Source organism: Peromyscus maniculatus, chromosome 17 (genome assembly GCF_049852395.1).
Source record: "Peromyscus maniculatus bairdii isolate BWxNUB_F1_BW_parent chromosome 17, HU_Pman_BW_mat_3.1, whole genome shotgun sequence".
In the NCBI taxonomy this organism is placed as follows: domain Eukaryota; kingdom Metazoa; phylum Chordata; class Mammalia; order Rodentia; family Cricetidae; genus Peromyscus; species Peromyscus maniculatus.
The window spans coordinates 56063487-56089411 of record NC_134868.1 but is presented as its reverse complement, the minus strand read 5'-3'; the positions used below and the strand labels follow the sequence as shown (position 1 = coordinate 56089411).

Genomic DNA, 25925 nt, shown 5'->3' with positions numbered 1-25925 from the left:
TGCCAAAAATTCAGAGCTGGCCGTAAAACTCACCTGCCCACCCTCCTTGGGGTATTGTTCTCCGAGTAAACAGTCGCTTTCCCCCTTGAGGGCTGTGAGCTGTGACACCAGCGCCATGGTGTGCTCAGTGTGCAGGCTGTTGTCCTTTCCATACGCTCTCTCTGTCTGTTTTCTTAGCGTTGTTGTTATCTAAGCATTCAACAATGTACCGTTAGCTCACATCCAAATCGTCCTTGTTAAAACTCTTACTTTGCATATGCATGTGTGTTTAAAATGGGGGAATGTGTGAGATTGAAGTCTGTGGGTCTGTCGCAGAGTTCCTTCTGGCTTTGAGATAATGCTCTGTAGGAGTTGTCTCCAAGGAGACTGTCCTCGGTTAGCACTGGCTACGGTGCTGGGTCTGGGTTGCTAGTCCTTAGTGGGGTCTCAGGACCCACCGTCTCCCTAGTAGGCATGTCTACCTGCTAGTAGGGAAACATGGGAAAGTATGTAGAAAGCACTGTTGGCCAGGCAGAAAGGCTACGTAGATGGCTACAAAGTTGCAATGAACCGTTTTAATGAAACACTGAACCTGAATCCAATGGTCATTACTGTATACCTTTATTTTCTCAGTGTCAGGAGAACCCATGAAATGACATTTGACTTCATCTTTATGTGAGGACACTCTAGCATCTCCATGACAAACCTGCCTCTTTCTTCCTAGTTCTTTCTATGAAGTAACAAGTGGTGATGAGCTGACTCGGGGTAATGATAGTGAAGTATGTAGATCCAATCATGAGACACTCATATGGATTGTGTTCACACTATAACATGATTGGTGGTGTTCAATGCCAGAAGAGGTGTATATTCAGATTCAGAGCCTCCCCACCAATGTTGGAAGCCCTCCATGAATGCACAAATACTAGAGTCTAAAAATGCAATTTTATATTTTTAAATGTATGCCAGAATCTGTGTATACATGATGCTGTAATTTTGATACACACCCCATGGGTATAGAGACAATTATATGTGTGCAATGTGGTACAGGAGATCCTCTGAGCTGCGTCGCCGTGTTCAGATGAGCACTGCATATTGCCAATCACATATCAATGCAGGGCAGCCAGACACTGAGCTCAGCACATGTGGGTGCATGGCAGCTCCTAAAACCAGACTCTAGAGTCCTGTGCAGAGATGGAGGTGGGGTGCAGATACCCAGTGCAGCTCCCTGGGGACGGATTGGATATGAATACACATGCATTCACCTTCCCACCCAGTATCCCCATATTTGCAGGGTAGAGAGCTGACATGACCCTGGTGTCATGACCATGTGGTAGCCCATGCTAATGCAGCAGCATCTCTGCTGCACCAGATAGAGAAAGCCACTAAGAGTGAGCATAGGAGCCCAGGCTAGCCTTTCACAAAAGGAGATATTGATTTGCTAGCCAAACCCACCCAGAATGAACTTACAGGACACATTGCAGCAGCCACTGCAGACTTTGAACGTGTAAGAATGGCATGCATACAACTGCAATCACTAGAGTGGGGGATTCTCTTTGGGGATGACTCAGATTCCTTAGGATGTGACTGATCCAAGGAAACCAGACCAGCAATGCTCAGGCCATCTCAACAGTCTATACCGGTGCTAACAAGATAAACCCGAAGTTATGTGGGGAAGCTGAGGTGTGTTTGCAAAAGCTGACTGTGCAGGGACCTCAAAGAGGAACGGGGGGGGGGGGCACAAGTGGGATCTCGGGGCTGTTACAGAAAGTGACAGTCGCTCTGAGGTTGTTAGTGCAAAACACTGAGCTCTGAGCACGAATATTAGAAGAAACAGAAAAGTGTCTCTGTGCGTGAACCACAGTGCCTGTCAAGGGTCTCAGGCATGGAGAATGGCTGCAGCTTCAGCGGAACACTAGTAAGCATGTCTTCGCTTGTGTCTTGCAGAGGAAGAAGGAGGAGACTTGGCCCAGCCGGGCCTCAGCTTCCCGGGACCAGCAGAAGAAGACATAGGTAGAGTAAATCGGATGGTGGGGGTTTGGGAGTTGCAATGACTGCCCAGAATCCTGCTCACTTTATCACACCCCATCACTGGGAAACTCACACTAAACTTGTTAAGCACATCAGGCCTGGGAGATGGTACCAGTGAGAAGCAAGAAGCCATGCTGATGTGTTTCAATAGTAAACAACTTGTGAGTCCCTTATGAGAAAGGAATTCCCTGGGCCCTCGTGTTGATAGGTTAAAGACATAAGAATGCAGAGGCTACATGTAGGAAAAAACCCTCCTCTGACTCTGGGCTGGAACCTGCCTTCCTTTGCTCTAAGGAAGCAAGCAGTTCCACTCTTCCCTGGAAGAAGTTGATGCCCTTGGGCCAGCACAACGCAGGCTGAGGCAGATGCTGGCTCATCGGGTCCCTTCTCTCCTGGAGAACAAGAGTGACTGTTGGCCCCTCCTCCCCAAGTGCTCAGGTCAGCCCCATGTGGGAATACCATTTGATGTCACTCCAGGCACAAGGGGCTGGTGCCACTTTGGGGGGTTGGTCAATTGAGAGGGAGTTCGCCTTCCACTCATCAGGGCAGCCACCACGGTCAGAGATGCAGAAAGTTGAGTAACTCCAACATCAAACATCAGTCAGAGACCCCCTGTGTGGCTCCGGGCTCTGTCCTACTTCATATTCTGGGTGTAGACCTGCAGGGCCAGGTGCTCCCTGAATGACTCCAGACCGTTAGGCTACACAGGTACGTCGTGGAGTCAGCCCCGACTTGTTTGTTTGTGGAGACAGAGTTTTATACTTCAGCCCAGGCGTGTAACATTCCTACCACAAGCTCCTGAGAGCTGGGGTTTACAGATTTGAGCCATCACACCCCATCTCAGCAAACCTTTCCATAGGGATTTTTCTTAGTTTTCTTCAGACCACCACATGTGAGGACTGTGTGGCTTGTCTGTTGACATAAAGGAATACTGGATACTCAGGGGGCCCACTTTGCATGAACTGAGGTGTATTTTAACGAAAGCCTTGCCCCGTCCACATTCCAAAATAGCTTGCTTTTTAGCTTAAACTTATAGAGTAGGTGTATAGGTCTGCAACAGAATGGGAACCCATGGTAGTAGGGGGGCTCTAGAGCCCACCAGAAGAGCATCAGATACATGGTTTATCTCATTGAGACCGGAAATGGCCATTGCAGCAGCAATTCCCCATTTTCCCTGTGACAGACAAAACAAGTGGGAATTTTCCCCCAAGGGCCAGTTTTCCAGGCAGCAGGAGCTTGTGGTTTGGCGCATTGGTCTCCAGGGACAGGTATGGATGAAGAACATCAAGATCCCCAGCCTCTCTACAGGAATCTAGCTAGAGTGTGGATCTCAGGAAAGCCAGGAGCCAGTGTTTGCCTAGGCTGAGGAGGATTGGCTTATCCCAGAATCACAGAGAGCAATGCTGAGGCCTGAAGCTGGGGTTGTTATCACGTGCGGAGAGTGTGGCACAGGTTGGCTGCTGGAGTAGAAGCACTTCATGATGCCAGAGGCGGAACAGGATTGACCACGCCCATTAATTCCGTTGTTGTTGTAGAGTTTTGGGCATGATACGCTCACAGTATGCAACTGCCACCCCTGTGTGTCTACGGAGCTTACCACTTGTCCCCAACTGAAACTGTGTCCCCATTCAGCAGCCCCAGGACCCACCATCCCTATTTTCTGTGTCTATGGATGTGCCTACACTTAGGAACTTTAATGTGTGGGGTCACACTGTGTTGGTCTTTAAGAGACTGGCTTGTTTCACTCAGCATGATGTCTTCAAGATTATTCTGTGGTAACATGTGGCAGGATTTCATATTTAGAGCCGAGTAATATCCATCCCACAGTGTCTGGGCTGCATTGTGCTCCTCGGCTCATCCATCAAGAGCCATTTTATTGTCTCAGTAGTTGAGCTGCTGTGCACAGAGCTACATGAGCACAGTGTGCCAGGGTCTCTCCCGCTCTGCTCCCATCTCGTGTATCTACATGAGAAACCTAAGCTCCCTGTCCTCGGGCCCCACCCTTCTGATCAGGGATAGAGTGCCACTGGTCATTGTGAGGATGCGAAGGAGCAGTCAGTTCTGGAAGCTTCGGGAACAAAGAAGCAGGGGGTGTGGGGGGTGGTGATTGCTGATTTCCACCTTCTCCCAGGGTTCCTGTTTGAAGTGGAGTAGAGGGCAGGAGGCGGGGGGATGTCACAGATTTAGGAAAAGCACAAGTGGGCTTTCTGGGGGTCTGGAGGAGGGGAGTAAGCTTGTGCCTGTACAACACTGTCAGGCCCCGAAGAGAAGCGGATGTTCAGGGAGCCCTGTCTGAACCCCCAGATCCCAGCGCCCCCCCTTCAGATCCCATGTGTGTTGCTTAGGGTTTTTATCAACTTGACAGAAGAAGTTCGTTATTTGGGAAGAAGAAGTTCAGTTGGGGAAATTTCTCCTGCAGATTGTCTGTGGGCACATCTGTAGGGCATCTTCATTAATGACTGATGTGCAAGTGTCACCTCAGGCTGGGGGTCCTGGGTTGTAGATGATGGCAGTCTGAGCAAAGCCATTCTCCTCAAGCCGGTGAACAGAATTCCTCTGTGGCTTCTTCAGTTCTTGCCTCTAGATTCCTGCAGCTAGAGTTTTCCTGCCTGGCCCACAGTCAGGACAAATCTTTGTCACCCACCAGTCCTATAGTCTCTCAGACCCAACCAAGTAAACACAGAGACTTATATTGCTTACAAACTGTATGGCCGTGGCAGGCTTCTTGTTAACTGTTCTTATATCTTAAATTAATCCATTTCCATAAATCTATACCTTGCCACATAGCTTGTGGCTTACTGGCATCTTCACATGCTGCTTGTCATGATGGCGGCTGGCAGTGACTCCCTCTGCCTTCCTGTTCTTTCTTTTCTCCTCTCTGTTAGTCCCGCCTATACTTCCTTCCTAGCCACTGGCCAGTCAGTATTTTATTTATTGACCAATCAAAGTAATTTGACATACAGACCATCCCACAGCAGGTTCCTGCTTCAATTCCTGTCCTGACAGGCTTCTATGGTAGACTGTGTTGTGGAAGTGTAAGCCAAATAAAACTTTTTCTTCCCAAGTGGCTTTAGGTCATGGTGCTCTATCATAATAATAGAAACCTAACTATGGCAGAAATTGGTCCTACATGCATGGGATATTGCTGTGACCGACCTGACCATGTTTTTCAGAGGATTTTGTGAATGGACTTCGGTACTTTGGGCTAGAAAAGATATTGAGTGTTCAAAACTTGTCTTAGTTTGGGTTTTTATTGCTGTGAAGAGACAGCATGACCATGGCAACCCTTATAAAGGAAACATTTAATTGAGGGTGGCTCACTTACAATTTCAGTCCATTATGATCATGAAGGGGAGCATGGCAGTGAGCAGGCAGATGTGGTTCTGGAGCTGAGAGTGCTACATCTTTCAGGCAACAGGAAGTCAACTGACTGTCACACTGAGAGAAGCTTGAGAAAGAGACCTCAAAGCCCACCTCCACAGTGACACACTTCCTCCAACAAGGTCACACCTCCTAATAGTGCCACTCCTTTTGGGTGCCATTTTCTTTCAAACCACCACAGAGCTTAATAGGTTGTTGTGGGATCTTAGAATGTAACGTAGAAGTAGTACAGACAATGGAGGCCTGGCTTAAGAAGTTTCAGAGAGAAGTTTGAGAGGCCCTATGGGGCTGTTAAAATATTTTCGATTAAGAATCTGTGGTTCAGCTGGGCAGTGGCAGCGCACGCCTTTAATCCCAGCATTCAGGAGGCAGAGGCAGGTGGATCTCTGTGAGTTTGAGGCCAGCCTGGTATACAGAGCGAGTTCCAGGATGGACTCCAAAAGCTACACAGAGAAACCCTGTCTCAGGGAAAAAAAGAGGGAGGGGGGATCTGTGGTTCTGGTCAGCTGGGGCTGCAGAATTGTGTGTGATTAACAAGAGTTCATAACCATTAAAGTGAAGCCTCTGGTTTCCTGGGACAATTGGTACTGGTCAGTGGGGGCTAAGCTGTGATTAAGAAGAGACCAGTATCACTGAGGTGAAATCTTCTGGAGAGTGTTTCCTCAAAGTCAGCCCACAGAAGCTGTGGTCCCGAGCTGACCAGGAATGTACAACATATCGGCAGCCCCACTTGGTGATGTGTGAGCGTTACTCAGGTACTGCTAGTCTTGAAGGCGTGACAGGGTCATGGAGAGCCATTGGCGCTTGGCATTGGTGGCAAGAGGCCACGGGGGAAGGTGCAGTAGAAGACCCAGCATTGAAGGGGTCATGGAGAGAAGTTGAGGCTTGGCACCACGTGTCAGGGTCAGAGTCTCTGAAGAGAGTTCAGGAGAGGCTACTGGTGAGGGTGCAAGCCAGTGGCGGTGGAGACCCCAGCATTTGGAGATGCCAGTGCCATGTGTTGACTGCCAAAGACAACAGCAGCTGTGGAGCGGAGCCTGCCTGAGCCTAGGGGACAAGCTGTGTGTGCTGTGGATGGCAGAGCCAGAGAAGTGAAGCTGTCCAGGCCCGTTGGAGCCCAGAGGATCCAAGTGGATTCCAGATGTCAAGCTTGAGCTTTTTGCCCTGTGGGCCTTTGCTTTGACTGAGACTCCACACTCATCCTTCCCTCCAGGAGGAAGAACTTGCTTAACCCGTTTCTGATTTTACGGGAGCCCACAGTGGAGAGACTCTGGATAATTGAGAGGGAATTTTTTTTAACTGTTTGAATTTTGGGAGACTATGGGATTTTTAAAAGCTGATATGTGTTTTATATTCTGATATTGATATTTAATATTAGATATAGATCAGAAAGGAAAGGTCCTGGTTTAATAAGTGATAAGTTTGTGTGTCGAGTTGACAAGGAGTCATTTATGCTAGTTAGTTGGTAGTTTTTGCTTTTGTTGAGTTTATTTTGAGTCTTTTGTGGGGGTTTTTTGTTTGTGTTTTGTTTTGTTTTGTAAATGACACAGCTATAATTATTTGAAAAGAGAAACCTAAGTTGAGACAGTGCCTCCATCAGATAGTCTGTAAGCAAGTCTGTAGTGAATTTTTTGATTAATGATAAATGATGAATGTGACAGGCCCAGCTCACCATGAGCAGTATCACCCATGGGCAGGTGGCCTTGAGTTGTATAAAAAAAGCAGGCTAAGCCAGCCACGAGGAGCCAGTCAGTAAGCAGTGTCCCTCCGTGGCCTCTGCTTCAATTCCTGCCTCTGATTCCTGCCTCTAGTTCCTGCTCTGACTTTCCTCTATGATGGACTGTGAGGCAGGAGTGTAAGCCAAACAATTGCCTCCACGAGTCGCTTTGGTCATGGCATTCTAGCATAGCAATAAAACCTAACTAAGGCACCATGGCTGTGGAGCCCTGCTGCATCTGATGGGCAGTGCCTGGGGCTTGCTATCTCCAGAGATCCCTCTACTTGCCTTTTTGCTGAAGGAAACCCTGCATTTGTCTTCTCTTTGCTTGTTATTTTCCTAAGTTAACATTGAAAATTAAAAATTATATACATTGCAACATATGGTGTGACTATCAATATACAGTTAAGTTGAATAATGATTAAATCCAGACCATTAACCTGTCACCTCACATACTTGAATATTTTCTGTGATGAGGAAATTAAGAACTAATCTTGTAGCATCTTTCTACGAGTATACAATGTGCCACTATAGTTACGGTCCAGATGGTGAGATTTCTGCCACTGCATCTCCCTACTCTCTACCTAGCCCCTGGTGGCTACATTCTGTCCTCAACTCTCCAAGATCAACTTTTAAAGGTGACGCATCTATGTGGGGCCATGAGGTACTTGTCATTCTGTCTGGTTTGGTTCCTTTTGCATGATGTCCTTTGGGTTATTCTATGTTGTCACTAATGGTAGGGCTCCTGTCCTTTTTGAGGCTGAATAGTATTCCACTGTGGATGCATATGCATACATTTTATTGGTTCTCTCATCTATTGATGGGTACTGGGTTGTTTCTATTTCTTAGCTATTGTGAACAGTGTCAGTGAACACTGAAGTGTTGGTATCATTTAAACATGCCAACTTTATTTCCTTTAGAAGGGCACCCAGAAATATTGCACTGGTTCACCCATCCCATGTGATGATAATATGCACCCAGGGTTCTTTAGGAACCTTCCATGTGATGTTTCCAGTTGAGAAGACTCCAATCAACTGGAAAAAAACTAAGATATTCTTATGTTTTACTTTAGTAAAGGGTGTTTTCTAAAACTCTTGTCTGAATAAGTGTCTCTTCCATTTGAGAGCATCTGAACTCTCTGATGCTCCTGTATGACATATAATCCTGTGATACAGAGCTGCAGGGTTCAGGAGGATACAGGTTTCTACAGCATATACCTCCAGTGTTGGTAACTGGGACTGATGGGACTCATTGACAATTGACTGCAATGAAGATGGAAACTTGCTTTTCCCAGAAAATCCATCTCTATGGAAGCTGCTCTCTGATGGTTGATCTGCCCTATCAGCTTGACTGGATCCAGAATCACTGAGGTATCACATGTCTGGGTGTATCTATAAGGATGTTTCCAGAGATATCTGTGAATGAGGAGAAAGACTCTCTGGATGCACTGTCCCATGCTCCAGGATCCCAGGCTGAATGAAAAGGAAGAAAGGAGAGAGAAAGTGACCTGAGCACCAGCATTATCTCTCTGCTCCACCTGAGGATTCGGTGTGAGCAGTTTTACCTTACACTCCGCTGCAGTGCCTTCCCCGCCATGATGGACTATGGCCTTCAAACTGAGAGCCAACATCAATCCCTCCCTCCTTCCTTCCTCCTTCCTTAAGTTGCTTTTGACAGGCATTTTGTCATAACAATGAGAAAATTAACTAATACACCCTTGGGTATTAAACTGATCTCCCGGTGACTTTTGTGAGATTTGGCTTATTTCATAAGATGTTATAGTTGGCCGTCCTCACTTGTGGAATCAACCAACCACAGCTGGAGAGTATTTGAGAATCATTTCACCTGTGATGAACGCATGCAGATTCCTTTCTTGTCCTTTTCCAAAAAAACAATAGACATAGCAACTCTTTGCTTGGCGTTTACATTGTGTGTCCTACTTGGAGCTTGGACGTTATTGCTGGGTGTTCTCGGTGCTCCTGGAGCCATCCCCCCATAATATGGAAGGCTAGCTCTAGTTCTAAAAGTGATGTTTCTTCACTTTCTGGCGTATTGTGTTGAACTGTAAAGGACTTGTGGCTTGTTGATGTTTATGAGGAGTGTTATGAGCATACACAGTTTGTATTGATAGGTTATTGGCAAAGTAAAGTGGGAAAAGAACTTTCAAGATATAAGATTCTTAAAATCATACTACATATGAAACCTAACACTAAAAGTGGGAGGGCTTGCTCACATTGCAACTTTGAAATACATTAACATGACACCTCCTGATATTAAGAGTCTGTTCTAGGGCAACCATACACACTGTGAAATCTTCAGGGCTGAGTAGATGGCTCAGTGGTTATGTGCTTACAGCCTAAGTGTAGGGACTAGAGTTTGGATACCCAGAATTCATGTGAGTACTGGGTGGGTATGGCAGTCTGCCTGTAAATCTAGCCTCAGAAGGCAGAAACAGGAGATATGCCCCCAGGGCAAGCTGGCTAACAAAATAAGCTACTGGCAAACTCTGGTTTTGATTGGGAGACTCTGCCTCATTGATTAGGGTAGAAGCATAATCAATGATGAGTTTCAATATCCACCTCACACCTCCACATGCCCATAACACACATGAAAATAGAACAAAAGACATCTTCACACCATGAGACCTTACACAGCTTCATCTTAATATGTCTAGTACTCAGTGCATGAATGCCCCACAGTAATGAGGATGCTTACCTTATCTCACAAGGACACCCTTTCAGACAACCATGTCAGTGTTCTTTTATAAGCAGGCATAGATATCTGTGATGGTTAGCCTTAACTAACAACTTGACAGAATCTAGGACCACTGAAGAGCAGGCCTCTGGGAGGTTATCTTGTGTTGGTTGAGGTAGGCAATGCTGCCCACTTTGGGTGGCACCATTCCCCAGATGGGATCCTGGACTGTGTAAGTGGAGAAAGGGAGCTGAGCAACAGCATACAAGTATCACTCTCTTTCCTGATCATAGATGTCATGTGACCAAACCTCTGCTGGCTTGACTTCCTCACCATGTATTGACTGTAATGTGACCTAAGAGCCAAAATAGACCATTCTTTCTTTATGTAATCGGGGTATTTCATCATAGTAACAAAGACAATAACCACATAGCTTTGTAACATTTTTAAATGCTCACACTTATTCTTCAGCTCAGTTTCTAGAGTCCGTGGAAGTAGTAGAGTACCATCCTTCTGTCAGGAAGGTAACCATCCTCTTTAGGGCCCTCACTTAGCCTCTACCCCAACAACCAAGCATCCCCAGTTCTGCCTCACACAGCCCTGCCCCATCTCCTCCTCCTCCTCCAAACGGTTTTACTCTATGGCTTCCTGGTCCCTAGACCACCAATGGGATTACAGAACGCTATCTCCAGAGAAAGCCCCTACCCTGTGTGTGATATGGGACACAGTATTGTCATATGCCGTGGAAAAGGAGTGGGAAGCTTACCCAGGGGAGGTCCAGTTGGGTAATTCAAGAGTACTTATTTTCATTATTCCATTTTAGTTTAATTTTTAAATTTTCAACTTTTTTTTTTTTTTTTGGAGCAGGTTCTTGCTGTGTAGCCCAGGTTGGCCTCAAACTTACAGCAGCCCTCCTGTCTCAACCTCCCAGAGGCTGGAATGACAGCTGTAAACCATCACGCCCAGCTCATAACTCCATTTTGCAGTTTTGTCCCCATGTGAAGAAATTAAAATAGAATTTAAAGGCGGGCATGTGGAATGCTTAGGGAAGTCCGGAGAGTGGAGTCTTCGTTGACTGGCACTCTGTTATCAAGTGTCAGTTTCCGGCTGCACTGAGCCTCAACCACTGGCCAGTGTGGTGCTTCAGACTCCCTTCGCCCCTCAGGACCTTCATTGGTTCCTTCCCTCATGCTTCAGCTACAGAGTCGGCATGGCAGTGCAGAGGACAGGCTGGCAGCTCAGTGCAACAGAGGACTTGTAAGGAGAGTTAGCGCATAGTCGAGTCTGGGAAGGGAAAAGGTTCCAGCAATCAAGTTAGAGCTGAGACCCAAGAAGGTACAGGAAAGCAACAAGGACAGTTGCAGGAATGAGTGGCTTTCTGGAAGTCATGGTGTCCCTAGAGGCCACTAGGCCTGTGTATATAGATAGGCAGTCGGAGCTGAGCCTGAGGTGGAAGGGGTCTCCTGTGGGCAATGGTTTGATTTGGGGATGGATGCATAAGCTCTGTGTATATACCTGCAGTCACAGTAGGGAAGTCATCCCAGGGTCCATCTGGGAATGTTGAAGACCAAGTTCAGGATGATACAACATTGGGTATGGCGTGGTGCTGGCTGCTGGGTTAACCTTCTGAAGCAGAGCTCCAGAGGGACCACACACGGCTGTGCTCTGCTGGAGGTCATGTCATGACCAGGGCTGGAACAGGTGGCCTGTATGCTCACCAGGCCCTGGAGACAGAAGACAGAGAGGATGAGCCAAGAGGGAGAGATGACTCAGGATTCCTTGGGAGCATCAGCCAGATGCTGTTTTCAACTGCAGGCCCTTGCAAAGTAAAGGAAAAACAACTTTATATGATTCCCCTAGAGTCCTTCAGAAAGGAGAGAGACCAATGCAAGCTGCAAGTCCTTGGTGGACTGTGCTCAGTCAGCGAGGTCCCCGGTGTTTACAGATCCCCAATTTGTAAGCTGTACCTGTCTTGTCAGTAAGAGACAAGACTAACACCAGAGGGTGTGTGCCCTGGGGACTCCCTTTCCCTCCCTTCCCTCCGTGACTAGTCAGCCAGCCAGATTAGAGCCTCAGGTGCACTCTGCCTGACAGTGACTTCCACATTCTCATGCATCTCTGAGGCCCACTTGCCTATTAATCTCAGGTGTGAACACCAGAGGTGGGTACCTCTGTCTGCATTTCTGAGTGCTGGATGTACTACCTGAGCTGTATGGACAGAAGTGTGTCTTCTGCACCTAGCTCTGATCCCATGGAAAGGCATCATTTCAGATGAAGCAAGCATTGCACACCGACTCCTACAATTTGTCCCTTGTCCACCATAGTACATACACACACTAGAGAGATAGATGATAGATAGATAGATAGATAGATAGATAGATAGATAGATAGATAGATAGACAGACAGACATATAGTAGATAGATAGGTTGGTAGGTAGATACATAGACAGATACATAGATACTTAGATTCATACATAGGTACATAGATACATGATAGATAGATGGGTGATATAGATAGATAGATAGATAGATAGATAGATAGATAGATAGATAGATAGATAGATAGATAGATAGATAGATAGATTGAAAAACCAAGACCTTAGGACAGGGTATGGCTCACTGCCACTGTCTCTGCATCGCTGTTGCCCTATGGCCAGATGTTCTGACATCACCAGCAGTCAGTGCAATCAGAGTTGCAGGAATACAGTGTAGACACAGTGCAAGGAAGATGGCTCAGTGCCCCCATCAGGCACTTGTCTTGCTTCCTCCACGATGACTGAGGCCCTTTGCAAATTGAAATGTCTGAAAACCTGGACTCGCATGCCGTTTTTATATCTGGAATACCCTCTACAACCAGGTGTTTGCTTCTTGTTCAAGTTATTGGCAGGCTACCGTAAAATGAGTGTTCAAAACCAAGATCACATTTGTGCAAGGTATTTATCCTCCAGATGGAAACAGATGGAATTGGGTGGGCCTTCTCTGGAGAGTAATGGCACGTTTGATGGTGTACAAGATGCTGGCCGTGCTTGGGGAGAATGGCTTCCAGACCCAAGCAAAGGTCTCTGCAGGAGCAGGAAGCCAGGATTTGCCACCACATCCTCAACTTCTGGGAAACTTTGTAGTTTGTGGGAAAGTAAAGCAGCAGATGTAGATTTTGAGAGTCTGACTATCTAAGTATAGTCAGATTTGATGTGTCTGGGCTTCCATGAAAGGAGTGGCAGGGGTGAAAAGGTCCCAGGTGCTTATCAAGGAGTATTACATGAGCACCTTGTATGATCCGGGCACCCTGGGTCAGCATGTTCCATTCCAGGCAAGCCTGTGAGTATAGTGAATGACTGTCCAGTAGTCACTAGTCAGGAGAGTGGGAGTGTACAACACTAGAGCTTTGTCCACGGTCACTAATGGGTGAGTGACTATTCCGGGTGTGAGCTAAGAGAGGCCTTGTGGGGTCTTCTAGTACCCATGCTTCTCTACTATCCAGCTTATACACAGCATTCAGTGTATTTGACACATGGGATTGAATCAGGTGTTATCTAATTAATAAAAAAAGGTGTGCTTGGAACAAACACAGAACCAATATACATGCAATGCATGTTTTCTTGCTAAATCAATTTGGCATGCATCTGTGAGTTGACTAAATTCTCAGTATAAATCTCTCAATGTTTCATCTGAGTCCATTAGTTAATTCAGCTTAAGACCTTTTTCATAATGGAAGCACCAGCATTTTTGCTACAAATGTGAAACTTCCTTAGTAAGAAACCAGTTTCCTTGGAAATGAGAACTTGCAGTTTATAATAACTAATCTGCTATGTGAACAAGTGTGAACCCTTAAATCTGGTTAGGAACTGAAAAGAGAAATAATACTCTCCAAGTTTTATTAACATTTAACAAAAACCCTGACTGTGACATAAGATAAACAATGGTTAACCAGCTATAATTAGCACTAATTGGACATTTAACTCACCATCTCTAGAAGTCCCCTGTGATCAGAGCTGTCTGACTCAGAGGAAGGACTGAGACCTGAGGTCTCCTTAGCCTATCTCTTCCCTGTCTCCCAGGAGAAGGAGGGGAGTAGACACACGCATCTGAGGTCACCTGCTCACACTGCACAGATCCCACGCAGAAGAGAACCTGAGCTCAACACAAACATTTCAAAGACAGCAATAAAGTCTCTTTAAATAACTCATGAATTTTATAACCTACCATGACAACATGACTCAAGTTGCTTCTTTTGCACAATTTCATAAGAGGAGACTCTCCAGTTAAATAGCCAAATTCATCATAACAGAGTGTGCTAACTGAGTGCCGGGGATGGTGGTAGGGAAAGGCATGCTTCAGTAGTGAACACAGGACACTTCCATCCGACCCTCTGAGGCTTTTCCAATCTAAAGCTGAGCAGAGAACACTGAACCCCAGCCTCCAAACCCAGGAGTTGTTCTGTGACTCCTACACATTCACAAGTGAAGTCCCAACTGTAAACAACCTGAACCAACAAGGAAAACCCCCAGGTTGTTAAGAACAAGTAGCGTAGAAATTGATCTAGCCAAGAAATTGTTCTGATGATGATTCTGAAATGTCTGAATGCAGATGCCTGAATACCCTGTGTGCATGAAGAGACCTCCTCAAGCTCTAGTACATTCTGAAGATTCACTGGACCAGTGTATGGCTGTTTTTTAGCATTCTTTGGTAAAAATTCAAATTTCAGTTTCCGAGTATGGCTTCTCAGGGCGCTGAATCTGGAGAGTGAGTACTTGGAGCTCAAACACTGCTGTCTTGCACCTTTTAGGAGGATATGCCTTGGCATCTCAGCAACCCACCCAGTGGTGGTGCAGAAGTTGGTCCAAGAACACAGGCCCAGCCATGGGGAGGTCTGTATGTTTCAGCAACGTCAGATGAAGACAGGTGAAAACCCATGTCGACCCTCTGAATACCACTGCTTGCCACTGCCTTATCCTAACATAGCACAAGCCAGTCTCCAGAGGCGGATATTGGCTAGAAAATAACTAGGCAAAATTTCTGAACCTAAAGATTAAGGAAACCAAAGCATAAAATCTTATATAAAGGCAAACTCATCAGATCAACAACAGATTGCTCAACAGAAATTCTAAGCACCAGGAGGGCATGGGATAATTTTCTTCAAGACCTAAAATATCTAACTGCCAACCTAGATTACTATATCCGAGAAAACTATTTTTCAAATAGGAGGAAGAATAGAGACATTCTGTAATGAACACAAACGAAAGAAACCCATGACCGCTATGCTGGCACCGCAGGAACTATTTAAAGGAACGCTGCAAAGAAATCAGAACAACACGAGACTCTGGAAAGAATAATGCTTCCCAGAGAACTGGAGAAGAAGCAAATGGGCGTGAGGAAATACACATAACAAAATGATAGGGGTGTGTGTGTGTGTGTGTGTGTGTGTGTGTGTGTGTGTGCGTGTGTGCGTGTGCGTGTGCGTGTGTGTGTGTGTGTGTGTGTGTAAGCTAGAAGTTAACATCAGGTGTGCTCCTGTCTTCCTCTACACTCCACACCTTCTTTGGTGAGACAGGACCTCTCACTCAACCTGGAGCTCATGATTTCAGCTAGACTGAACACACATGGGCTGGAGAGATGGTGGCTCAGTGGTTAAGAGCAGTGGCTGTTCTTCCAGAGGACCCAGGTTCAAGTCCCAGCACCCACATGGCAGCTCACAACTGTCTGTTCTGGGTACTGGACACTCTCATACAGATTTACATGCAGGCAGAACACCAGTGCACATAAATAAAAATTTTTTAAAGTAAATGGAAGAAAAGAAAGCCACACATATACAGTCATCTGGCTTTTTGACTAAGATCCCAGAAACAAGTGGTGCTGGGAAATGGAGCCACACGTAGAAGATGGGGACTACAGCGCTGCCTTTTATCCTGTCACAAATCAATGCAAGGGGCATCAAAGACCTTTAGGTAAGACCAGAAGCTTTGAAAGTATTAGAAGGAAATACTTTAGAAGCTAGACAAACACTTTCTCCATTGAACTCTAGTCCCTTAAGATAAAATAGCAAAACATCAACAAATGGAATCACATCAAACAAATAAAAAAAAAACTCTTTTGACAACATAGGAGACGTAACCTGGACATTGGAAACAATCTCTGTCAAACATTCACCCGAAAGGTTAATGTCCACAGTATAGAAAGAACTCAAAATTAATACAAAGTGAATGAATTAGCCAGTCATTATCAAAAGAAAAAATACAAATGGCCAATCAATATATGAAAAAACATGTGCAACACCTTCAGCTTTCAAGGAATTGCAGGTCAAAATGACATTAAAATTGCATCTTACCTCTCAGAATGCTTTAATCAAGAAAACAACAAATCTTCCTGAGGAAGTCAGGGGAAAGCATCCCTTGTGTACTGCTGGTGGGAATATAAATGAGTGCAGACATTTTGGAAATCAATATAGACGTCCATCAAAACTAAAGCGAGAACTGCAGTATGATCCAGCTAAACCGGTCCTGGATATACAAGCCAGTGGAATCAAAGACAGACAGTAGAGAGCCCTGAACACCCCACCAACTGCATCACTGCTCATCATATCCACAGTGGCGGCAGGCACACAACCAGCAAGCGCAGCAATGTGTGTGTTTCTGTATAGTGGTCACTCTAGGGCCCAAGAGCTTCTACCGATAGATGTTCTGGTCACCTACAGGGCATCAAGGAAAGGCATTTGGGTTATGGCATCTGTTCTGGTGCTGATAGAGATGTACCTGGCACCCAATGATGAGGAAAGTATGGTGAGACCTCTGTGACATTAGCAAAGGTCAAATGTTCATGGAAGCATGATGAGAATGCAGACATTGTCTAGAAGGTGGTGAATGACCTCATAGGAGGAACAAGGAGGTAGACGTGGCATTTCTCTGATGATGAGCAGCCAAACCATGGCAGGGAGTGAATGGCCAAGGCATCTTCCATTTACTAGATGGACCAAAAATTATGAAGCAAGAGTAACCACCAAGGGTTCCTAGGCACAGTGAGGAAGAGACACTGTAGTCAACACAAGCATGCACACGTGTGTATATTAGAATGTGCACACAGATACACACAGAGATACAGGCACACACATGAGCACTTACACAAATGTATATATGTGTGAACATGCATATGTGCACACAGCCACTTACATACACAAATACCTGAATGTATGCATGTGCATTCACATGTTTGCACAGAGACACATGTATAAACCTCACACATGTATGCACAGAGGTACATGTATTCATACATGTTTGCACAAAGACACATGTATAAACCTCACACATGTATGCACAGAGGTACATGTATTCATACATGTTTGCACAGAGACACATGTATAAACCTCACACATGTATGCACAGAGGTACATGTATTCATCATACATGTTTGCACAGAGACACACATGTAGGCACATCACACATGCATGCACAGAGGTACACAGGCATACACACTAACTACTTGGCCACGAGTCTTAGTCCCATTCTTATCTACCCAGTGCTGTAACAGGCTCTTGCATTGATCCCATCTTTTGTAGTCGACCAAGGCCTGGGCTTGTTTAAAGTTTCAGGTTCAAGAAGGCAGGAAGACATGGAACTGGCATGTGTCAGGTTCCATCCTTATGCCTAACTGATCCTCATCCTAACAGTATTCAACGTGATCTTTAAAAACACTTTGAAAACATGACTAGAAGTCTCTCCAACCTGTTCCACCCCCAACTTCAGCAAGGAGCCATGTGGCCCGGACAGGAGCAGTCACAGATCTTAGCATAAGGGGAGGTGACTGGGGCAGAGCCAGTGTGGCCACAGGACATCTGTAGAAAGGCTGACAAGGCAGAAGCCAGGCCGGTGTGTCTAGTAGGACACATGGTAATAAGAGCCTTATAGAAAAAGAACCTCCTTTTTCTAAAAAGGAGAAAGATAGAAAGCGCAAACATTTCACTGAAGTGAAGAGGTTGTGACAGTTCTTCCACCACCTCCTCACTGTCTGAGGGAGCCTCCCTGCTGAGCCCTGGGCATTGATGGCCACCAGGCTCCTGCCTTTGTTGTATAAAATCTCTTTGTGAGTCTGAAGCCTGCAGTCGCTAGCTGATGAATGATGCATTACTCTTGATTCAGAAATAAGATAACACGAGACATAAAAGTATCCTCTACTCTCACACAGCCAGCCAAGACTGCTGCACACGGAAGCCATGCTACATGCACTGCTGAGCCAACATACTTGGAGGGAGAGCCACACCTGTCCAGTCTCTCTCCTACAGAGGAGACCATGAGCCGTTGTGGTCTTGTTTGCTGGTGTGGAAACACAGTTGGTTCCAACCTTGGGCCAGCTGTATGCACCCTCCATCCAGCTAGCAGTGAGAGGATCACTTCTAGTGTACGGTTCCAAAGACGGTGTAAGGTACTTGCTGGACCCAGAGAAAGGCCAGAGCCTCTCTGTTCTGTGGACTTTGGTTGCCTCTGGGCACTGCCATGTGGGACCTTGTCTTAGTTTTGGTTTCTGTTGCTGTGATGAGACACCATGACCAAAAAAGCAACTTGGGGAAGAAATGGTTTATTTGGCTTATGCTTCCACATCACAGTCCATCACTGAAGGAAGTCAGGACAGGAACTCAAGCTGGGCAGGAACCTGGAGGCAGGAGCTGATGCAGAGGCCATGGAGGAGTGCTGCTTACTGGCTTGCTCCCCATGGCTTGCTCAGCCTGCTTTCTTATAGATCCCAGGACCACCAGCCCAAGGATGGCTCCACAGAGGGCTGAGCCTTCCCACATCAATCTTAAGAAAATGCCTCACAGTTGTATCTTATGGAGGAATTTTCTTAATTGATATTCCCTCCTTTCAGATAACTCTATCTGGCACAGACCTTCTGAGATGGCGGAAATACTTTTTGTACCATCCAGTACAGCCACCATCAGCCATGTATGACTCTTCACACTAGACACATACCCCAAATTCCTGAAGAACTGTGTCCTCCATGTACAAGTTTATATGGCCCTGATCAAAGGAGCACCCATGAGCACTGCTCAATGTCATAGCCACTTCCAGCCAATGTTACCAGGACAGAGTGCACACCCGACTGAGCAGTTGATCAAGGAGGATTCCTGGCCTCCTGGCCAGCATGTGAGAATTAACTGTCTCAGATGGAGCTCATGGCCACAGTTCCTTAGCTCAATTCAACTGAGGAAAGGGAATCACCTAGAGAAATTGTTCCTAAGACCAAATCACCTCAAGGAACCTTGTATCTCCTGGAATAAACATGCCAGCCCCTGCCATAAAGTCACAGGATGAGTCGCCTACTCATACTGATTTGTAGACTGGTAGCTAGTGTCCTGTCTGTAAGGCAAACTGTGTCAGGACAGGAACTCTGGTGCCATGGTGCAGAAGGCACCGAGGCATCCATGGAGTCTGATTTGTATGGAGCCATCGAGGGAAGCCTTAGGGCCATCAGAACTAGGCAGGGTCTGTGAGGAAGAAGGAGGAACCTGGGGCCAGTGCATACAGTAGGTGTGTGAGCAGTTACTGTGGAGGTTGCAGCCTTTGGTACCCACCATAGAGAAGTGCCCCCATCTGTGTTTCATGCGTACACATCATTTTCCAAAGTGATCCTCTCTCCTCCCTGGAGCCCTAGGGAACAGGAACTCCCTTTGTGGCTTCACCTGGGGTCTCAAACTGTAGCCCTGGTGGCAGTGCCTCCTTTCATGCTTTTTTCTGTGTGGCCTCAAGGAAAAAGAACAAAAGAGTTGTTCACCTTTGAGAAGCCTCATAGCAACTCTTCTCCAGTCAGATGCCTGTCCCATCCAATAGCAAGGGACCCCTCCCAGAGCATACAGGGACACTCTCAGAATGTGCCCTGTATGGAAACACAGAGGGCATAGGCACATGGTTGTCCCTACTTCTGCAGAGGGGCTTGACCAAGACTTGCAGGTATGTTTAGAAGTGAGACAGGTGGTAGACATCCTGTTGCTTATCGGATCAGGAGATTGTTTTGAAAACAAGACCCAGCGTTCGCAATGTGTCTTTGGAGATTAAGGAAATGGAGATGGGGGTTAGGGGTCACTCAGTGACGGCTCCGGGCAACTGAAAGGAACATCCGCCCATCTTGAGTAACAACACAATAACTGGATTTCAGTCAAGGCAGCTTCGTAGACTGTCCTTGAAATGACGTCCATAGAGAAAGTCATTAAAGCTGGCAGCCTGGCTGATGATGGAGTCTGGTGTATCTCAGGCAGCCCCAGTTGAGACCAGCTGAGGGATATGTCAGCATTATGCAGCATGACATCTCTGCATTAGGCAGCTTGCCTGTACTATTTAGCCTCCCAATCAGGCACAAAATCAAGTTTGCTGATGTGTACCTTTCACTGGAACGCCTGCCGTTCCCAAATTGCATTCTGGTCAGAAAGGTCTGTGAATTACACCCTCCTGGGCCAGGGCACAGTGCATTAGTTCCTGTGTCTTTGTCTTCACCGTCTGTTCTCTGGCCATGGAGGACCACGTATGGTTGTGTTGTACAAAGGGGAAAAGCAAGTATATGTTTAGATAGTGTCTGTGTGATGTGCAGGGAGCAGAGCTGGAATGTGTATCACAGCAACATGGTGGGGTTGACAGTCACTCTTGCATATAAAGAATGGAACCTAAAGGGTCATGTGACTCCTCATACCCGTCAGCTGATAAGAGAGCAAGCTGTGGTTTGGACCCAGGCCTCCTGGCTCCATTGCTGTTTTTTGTGGAACTGAACTCAGATTATATAAACGCCGGTCTCCCTGCCATCTGCTACAGTTATTACGGTATTGAATCTTTGGTACTTGTTTTTGTTAGTTTCTGAAAATTGTCATAATGATGCATAAACTTATAGTTGTTCTGCCAGTCAAATCAGACCAATCCTAGGGATTTCTATTCTAATTAGTTTCAGCTACTAGAAATAATTTTAATTAATTAGTGTTTTAGTGGTTCATTGTAGTGTGACTTTTCCTGGGGTGATATGAGCAAATGTTTTCTTACCCCACATAGAACAACAACAGACAAAATAAACAATTCCACAAAGGTTCAAGTTGGTGAACCCGTGAGTTTATTGGGGTTACTTACAAGAGCATAGATTCCTCAGTGGCAGTTACATGACCGAAAAGCTCACTCCAGCCTGTGTAATTAATCATAAAAGCTTCATCCTGGCAGCTCTCTTCACGATACACTGACAGTTTAACAGATCATATAATATCCTTTCTCTAGCAGTACTTACTGCTTATATATCCTTAAGGAGGGAGCAACCTTGTGAGTTTTGTATGTTTCAGGAACTTCCTAAGACTCATGAATTGTATGTATCCTAAGTCTTGCATCTAATATTTTGATTAACTCTTCAGAATTTCATGTATGCATGTAATGTATTTTAATCATGTTTACTTTCCACTGCTCCCCATAATTCCTCCAGAATCCACCCCACTTCAACTTCATTCGCTCTTTTTGATAACCCACTCAGTCAAGTTTGTACCATCTATATACAAATGGGTGTGGAGGTCATCCACTGGAACATGGTTGACCTACCATAGGCCACAACCCTATAAAATTGACTATCCCCCACAAAGTAGTCATCAATTATCAATAAACAGCCCTCAGCTAGGAACTGGAACCCATGAGCCCCTCCTCCCTTCATCCTGGAATGCCGACGAGCTTGATATGGTGTAGGTCTTGTGCAGGCAATCACATTTGGTGTGAGTTCATGAGAACATCAGTCCTGTGGTGTCCAGAAGATACTGTTTTTCCCTGATCCTCCAAACCTCTGGCTCTTATGGTCTTTCTGCCTCCTCTGTCATGTTCTGTCATGTTCCCTAAGCCTTAGTGGGGAAGTAAATGTGATGTCGGTGTCCCATTTGTGGCTGAGCACTCCACTGATACTTAACTCTCTTCACTTTGACCAGTTGTGAGTTTCTGAGTTAGCCACAATCCTCTGCACAAAGAAGCTTCTCTGGGGTCTGAGACCTGTGCTAATCTGTGGGTATAGAGATAGTATTTAAAGGATATTTTGATACCATGTCCATTTAGCAAAATAATAGTATTAGGTTCATATCTGAGGCCTATGAGCTCCCCAGCCATGAGTACTTGGTCAAGTTTACAGTACCAGGCATGTATTTTCTCATGTCTGACAGACCATAAATCCAATCAAACAATAGCTGGTCACCCCCAAAACATTTGTGTAACTATTATACCCATGAGCATGTTTTGCCATGGTCATTATTGTAGCTGGCAGGGTTCATAGCTGTTGTAAGACTATTGTGACCTCTCTCCTCCAGCACACTACATAGAACATTCACTTTATAAAAGCTAGACAAAAGGGAGGAGGTTTCCCTGTCAGAAACCACTTAATTTATCCATGTCCTGTGACCACAGTATGAAGTATCTCCAGCAAGAGGTACATACTATGAAGTTCTTGTGGTCAACCAATAGCAATGGCAGTAGCCTGTATTGTTTGAGGGGGTCTGTAAAATAACCCTTACCAACAATTTGAGGGGTGCTATCCCATACCTGGCAGTGGGCTTTTTACTTGGCAGACTATGGCTTCTAGGAATAGAAGTATTATCCTCTGGCTAGGGTAGCTCCAATGAAACTCTTTTATATGTGTGTATGTGTGCTTATTGTAGGTTTCCATTTGGTTTTAAAGCATTCTTAATGTTATCCCTTCTTTCACTCCCTCCTCTGCCATACCCTCACATCCTTCTCCTTCAAAGATGGAATGTTTCATTCAGAGGACATTGTGCCATAACAATATATCTGCATATGTGTTTCTGTACATACATCTGAAAACCAAAAGGTCATAGTGAGCAGGTATGTTTACATAGAAATCTTTTCAAACTGTCAGGGTAGGAACTCTGTACCGTTCCATACAGTGGCTTGAGTTTTTTTCTCTACCTGAATTCAAGATTTGTGCAAAGTCAAGTTATGTTTCTGGAACACCCATGCAGGCCTAAGAGAGGGATTCTGGAATCACAGTTCGAACCTTTGAGAAGACCAGTTGAAGACTCTTCTCCATTTAGCATTTGATCTCTCCTTCAACAAAAACTGTTGCTCAGGAAACCACATGGGCACCTTGTGTCCCAGGGGAGAACCCCAGGCCAGTCAGCTTCTTCATCACCCTGGATCACTGTTTCTTCCCTCTTCTGCCATTCCCTCTACCTCTTCCAGGTACAGAGTCAGTGTCCTGGACCATAAAAGCCAAGTCTGTGGGCTCAGTATGGACCAGGCTTCCACACACAGCTGGCTGAGCAAAGCCAGAACTCTCATCCCGAGTGGGTAGAAGAGCCCTGGCGTCTCTCTGACTCCAGGCTGGATGTATGTTTTGCACACCAATATAAATAGTTCTGGAAGGCTCAACCTCTTCCTTTGGAAATGGGTGTAAGGGAATCCCAGACCCCAGAGCAGATCCCTGGAGTCTGTCCTCACACCAGAGTCTAGGGTATGACTATGGTGTCAGCATCCTATGCCATTTCAGCCTGTGAAAGACAGTGTCTCAGCTGCCCGAAGAGAAACTGCCAGGGCTGGGCATGATGAAGAGGTCTACCGTGGCCTCCTCCTGACCCTGCAGAAAGGACAATCTCCCTGGATTTGCTGGGGTCAGATGCATACTGTGTTTGATCATCATAATTGATGAATGCATTTCATAAGCATAAAGGAAATTCTTCAGCCAGATCTGTGCATCCATGGCTTAACTAGTCACCATGAGAGGAATCATTCTCTATGGCCAGGCAGAACAAGCAAGCACTAGGGGGAGGGGGAGCCTCCATGATGACACTCCCAGAAATGGCTTCTGAAGTATGAAGGGGGAGATGACAATATGAAAACAATGCGACAGATAAAGGCCCACCCCAGATGTTGGTCCTAGACAACCTGCAAATGTGTCAGACAACATAAAGAGGGGGGTCAAGTGGCAACAGGAAACCAGATCACTAATGTGTTAGCTGTACAGTGAGATTTTCCATGACTATCAGAGTGGGTATATGTCAACAACAGCCATTTGGATGGCCATAAAAGTCAGAGGGATCTGTAGCCTGGGCTCAGGAAGTGTGTGATGTTCCTTGGAGAACCAATGAATTTATGGAGCTTACTTCCAGGAGTATGGGTGACTCAGGCATCTGCAACATGCAAAGCCACACCCCAACATGAGGAATGACGCTGGGTCTCTAGGATACTCAAACCAGTCAGCCTCCTACCTCATGGGATACTTAACAATCTCTGAAGACCACATGCAGCTGGAATCTCAGGGGAGGGTCTGATGCCACACCCCCACTTCTGTGACAGAATGTACTAGGCTTGCTCTTGTGAGTGTCTATGTAAGTAGACAGCTCCTCCTATTGCAAAGTGAAGAGCCAGTGTTGTATCCAGAGGACAAGTGTCCACAGCAGGGGAGAGCAAGCAGAGCAGTTTCCCATCCCACCACTGCTCTTACCAGCTTCCTGATCCTGCCACCATTCCTGCATAATTACAGAAAGAACCCTGCTTTCATTTCTGTGAGAGAGTGAGGACACTGGGTGAAAACGAGCAGCTGTCTTCCCACGTCACTCTTGCCACAGTCCTTCCATATAGCATGGGACTGTATGGTCTGCCTGTCCCAGGATCCGACCATCCGCAGCTCTGACGGTCTCTGAACTGAACATCTTTGCAGCCTTGAAGGGACACTGATTTTCTATGCTTATGTGAATACACCGTGCTCTTTGCCTACTTTCCTAATTCATTCCTTGAGCTCTATCTTCCCAATTTCTCAGCAGGTTTCAGGAGGGTTGGCATTTTGTGGGTGATCTGAGTAGCAAACTGCTCCACGTGTTCGTCACTTAGCTTCCATTTGGACCCTGTGCCATGCCCCCCCCCCCGCAAAAGTGTTTTTAATATAGTCAGATTTATTGATCTTTTACAGAGCTCTTAGACCCTGAGTCACTGTTAGTCCCCCCCCTCAGTGGTGTTAAAGGGGCTCACTGTTTGCTTCTAGAGCTGTGAAACTCCCCCTTTACATGGTACCTTTGGAAATCTGAAGAACAAACTCACTTTAGGACAGGTTGAGGATCCAAGCCTATGATCTAGAGTGAGGTACTTTTTTGCTTGGATTGTGAGGTGAGTTGTTGAGCTATATTTCTGTTAAAGCTGGTAGAATAGCAAGAATGTTTTCCACATTTTTTTCAAGCATGGCAGTTATCGTCTGACATCAGTCATAATCATTGCTGTCCACTTCTAGCAACGACCGCAATGAGCTGGAGTGACATAGGGAAAGGACCTGCTGCTTCCTCTGTGCAGAAATCATGACGTGATCAATTGTCAACGTGATACAATATATAGTCACCTGGGAAAAGAATCTCAGTGGGGATCATCTAGATCATATTGGCCTGTGTGCATTCTCTATGGGGGGTTGTCTTGATTACGTTAATTAATGTGAGAAGACCCACAATGAGTGGCACCATTCCCTAGGCAAGGGATCCTGGACTGTAAAGTGTAGAGTGTTAAGCACAAATAAGTACACATCCATTCATTCATTTCTCTCCACTCTTTATTGTGGATGTGACATGACCAGCTATGTTGAGTTCCTGCCTTGACTTCCATGCTACAGTGGACTATGACCTAGAATCATCTATTCCAACACTTGATTTTGTCAGGGTATTTTATGACAACAACAGAAATGACACTAGAATTTGTGGCCTCTCCCAAGACTTCAGGAATTCCCAAACACAACCACAAGTATGTGATAGAAATAGCATGCATCTCAAAAACCGTACTCTGAGGGTAATGCTGGATGTGTTCTCCAATTCAGTCTCTATTTGAATGATTTGTCTGAGCCTCATCATATGAAACAAAATGACCCATGCTATCTGTGTGGCATCAGGCCACTGGCTTCTTTGCATGTTGCCTTCTTCATCTGGAACATAGGTTTATGCTCGTTGACCTGGGTTCAGTTATTAGTTGATTTAGTTTTTTATAATAGTGACCTATTACGTCTATTTAGCCAAGTGTCACTCACTCGGCTACTACCAACAAAGGGTGACCCAGCATCACTGACACTTGCTTGGTCCCTAAGAAGCATCAGTGCCCAGTCTAGGGTGGAAACTGTGTGAACAGGCCTGAATGTAAGATAGACAGATATCAAT

General features: G+C 45.8%; 1 protein-coding gene across 7 annotated transcripts in view; it reads left to right on the top strand.

Moving 5' to 3' along the window:
- The window catches only part of Dlgap2 (DLG associated protein 2), a 746370-nt gene that overhangs the window by 600940 nt on the left and 119505 nt on the right, over positions 1-25925 (top strand). For all 7 annotated transcript variants that reach the window (XM_076553682.1, XM_042262958.2, XM_076553680.1 and 4 more), the window contains one exon: positions 1924-1989. In XM_076553682.1, coding sequence (XP_076409797.1) covers positions 1924-1989 — 66 coding nt within the window. The remainder of the gene's footprint in view (positions 1-1923; positions 1990-25925) is intronic.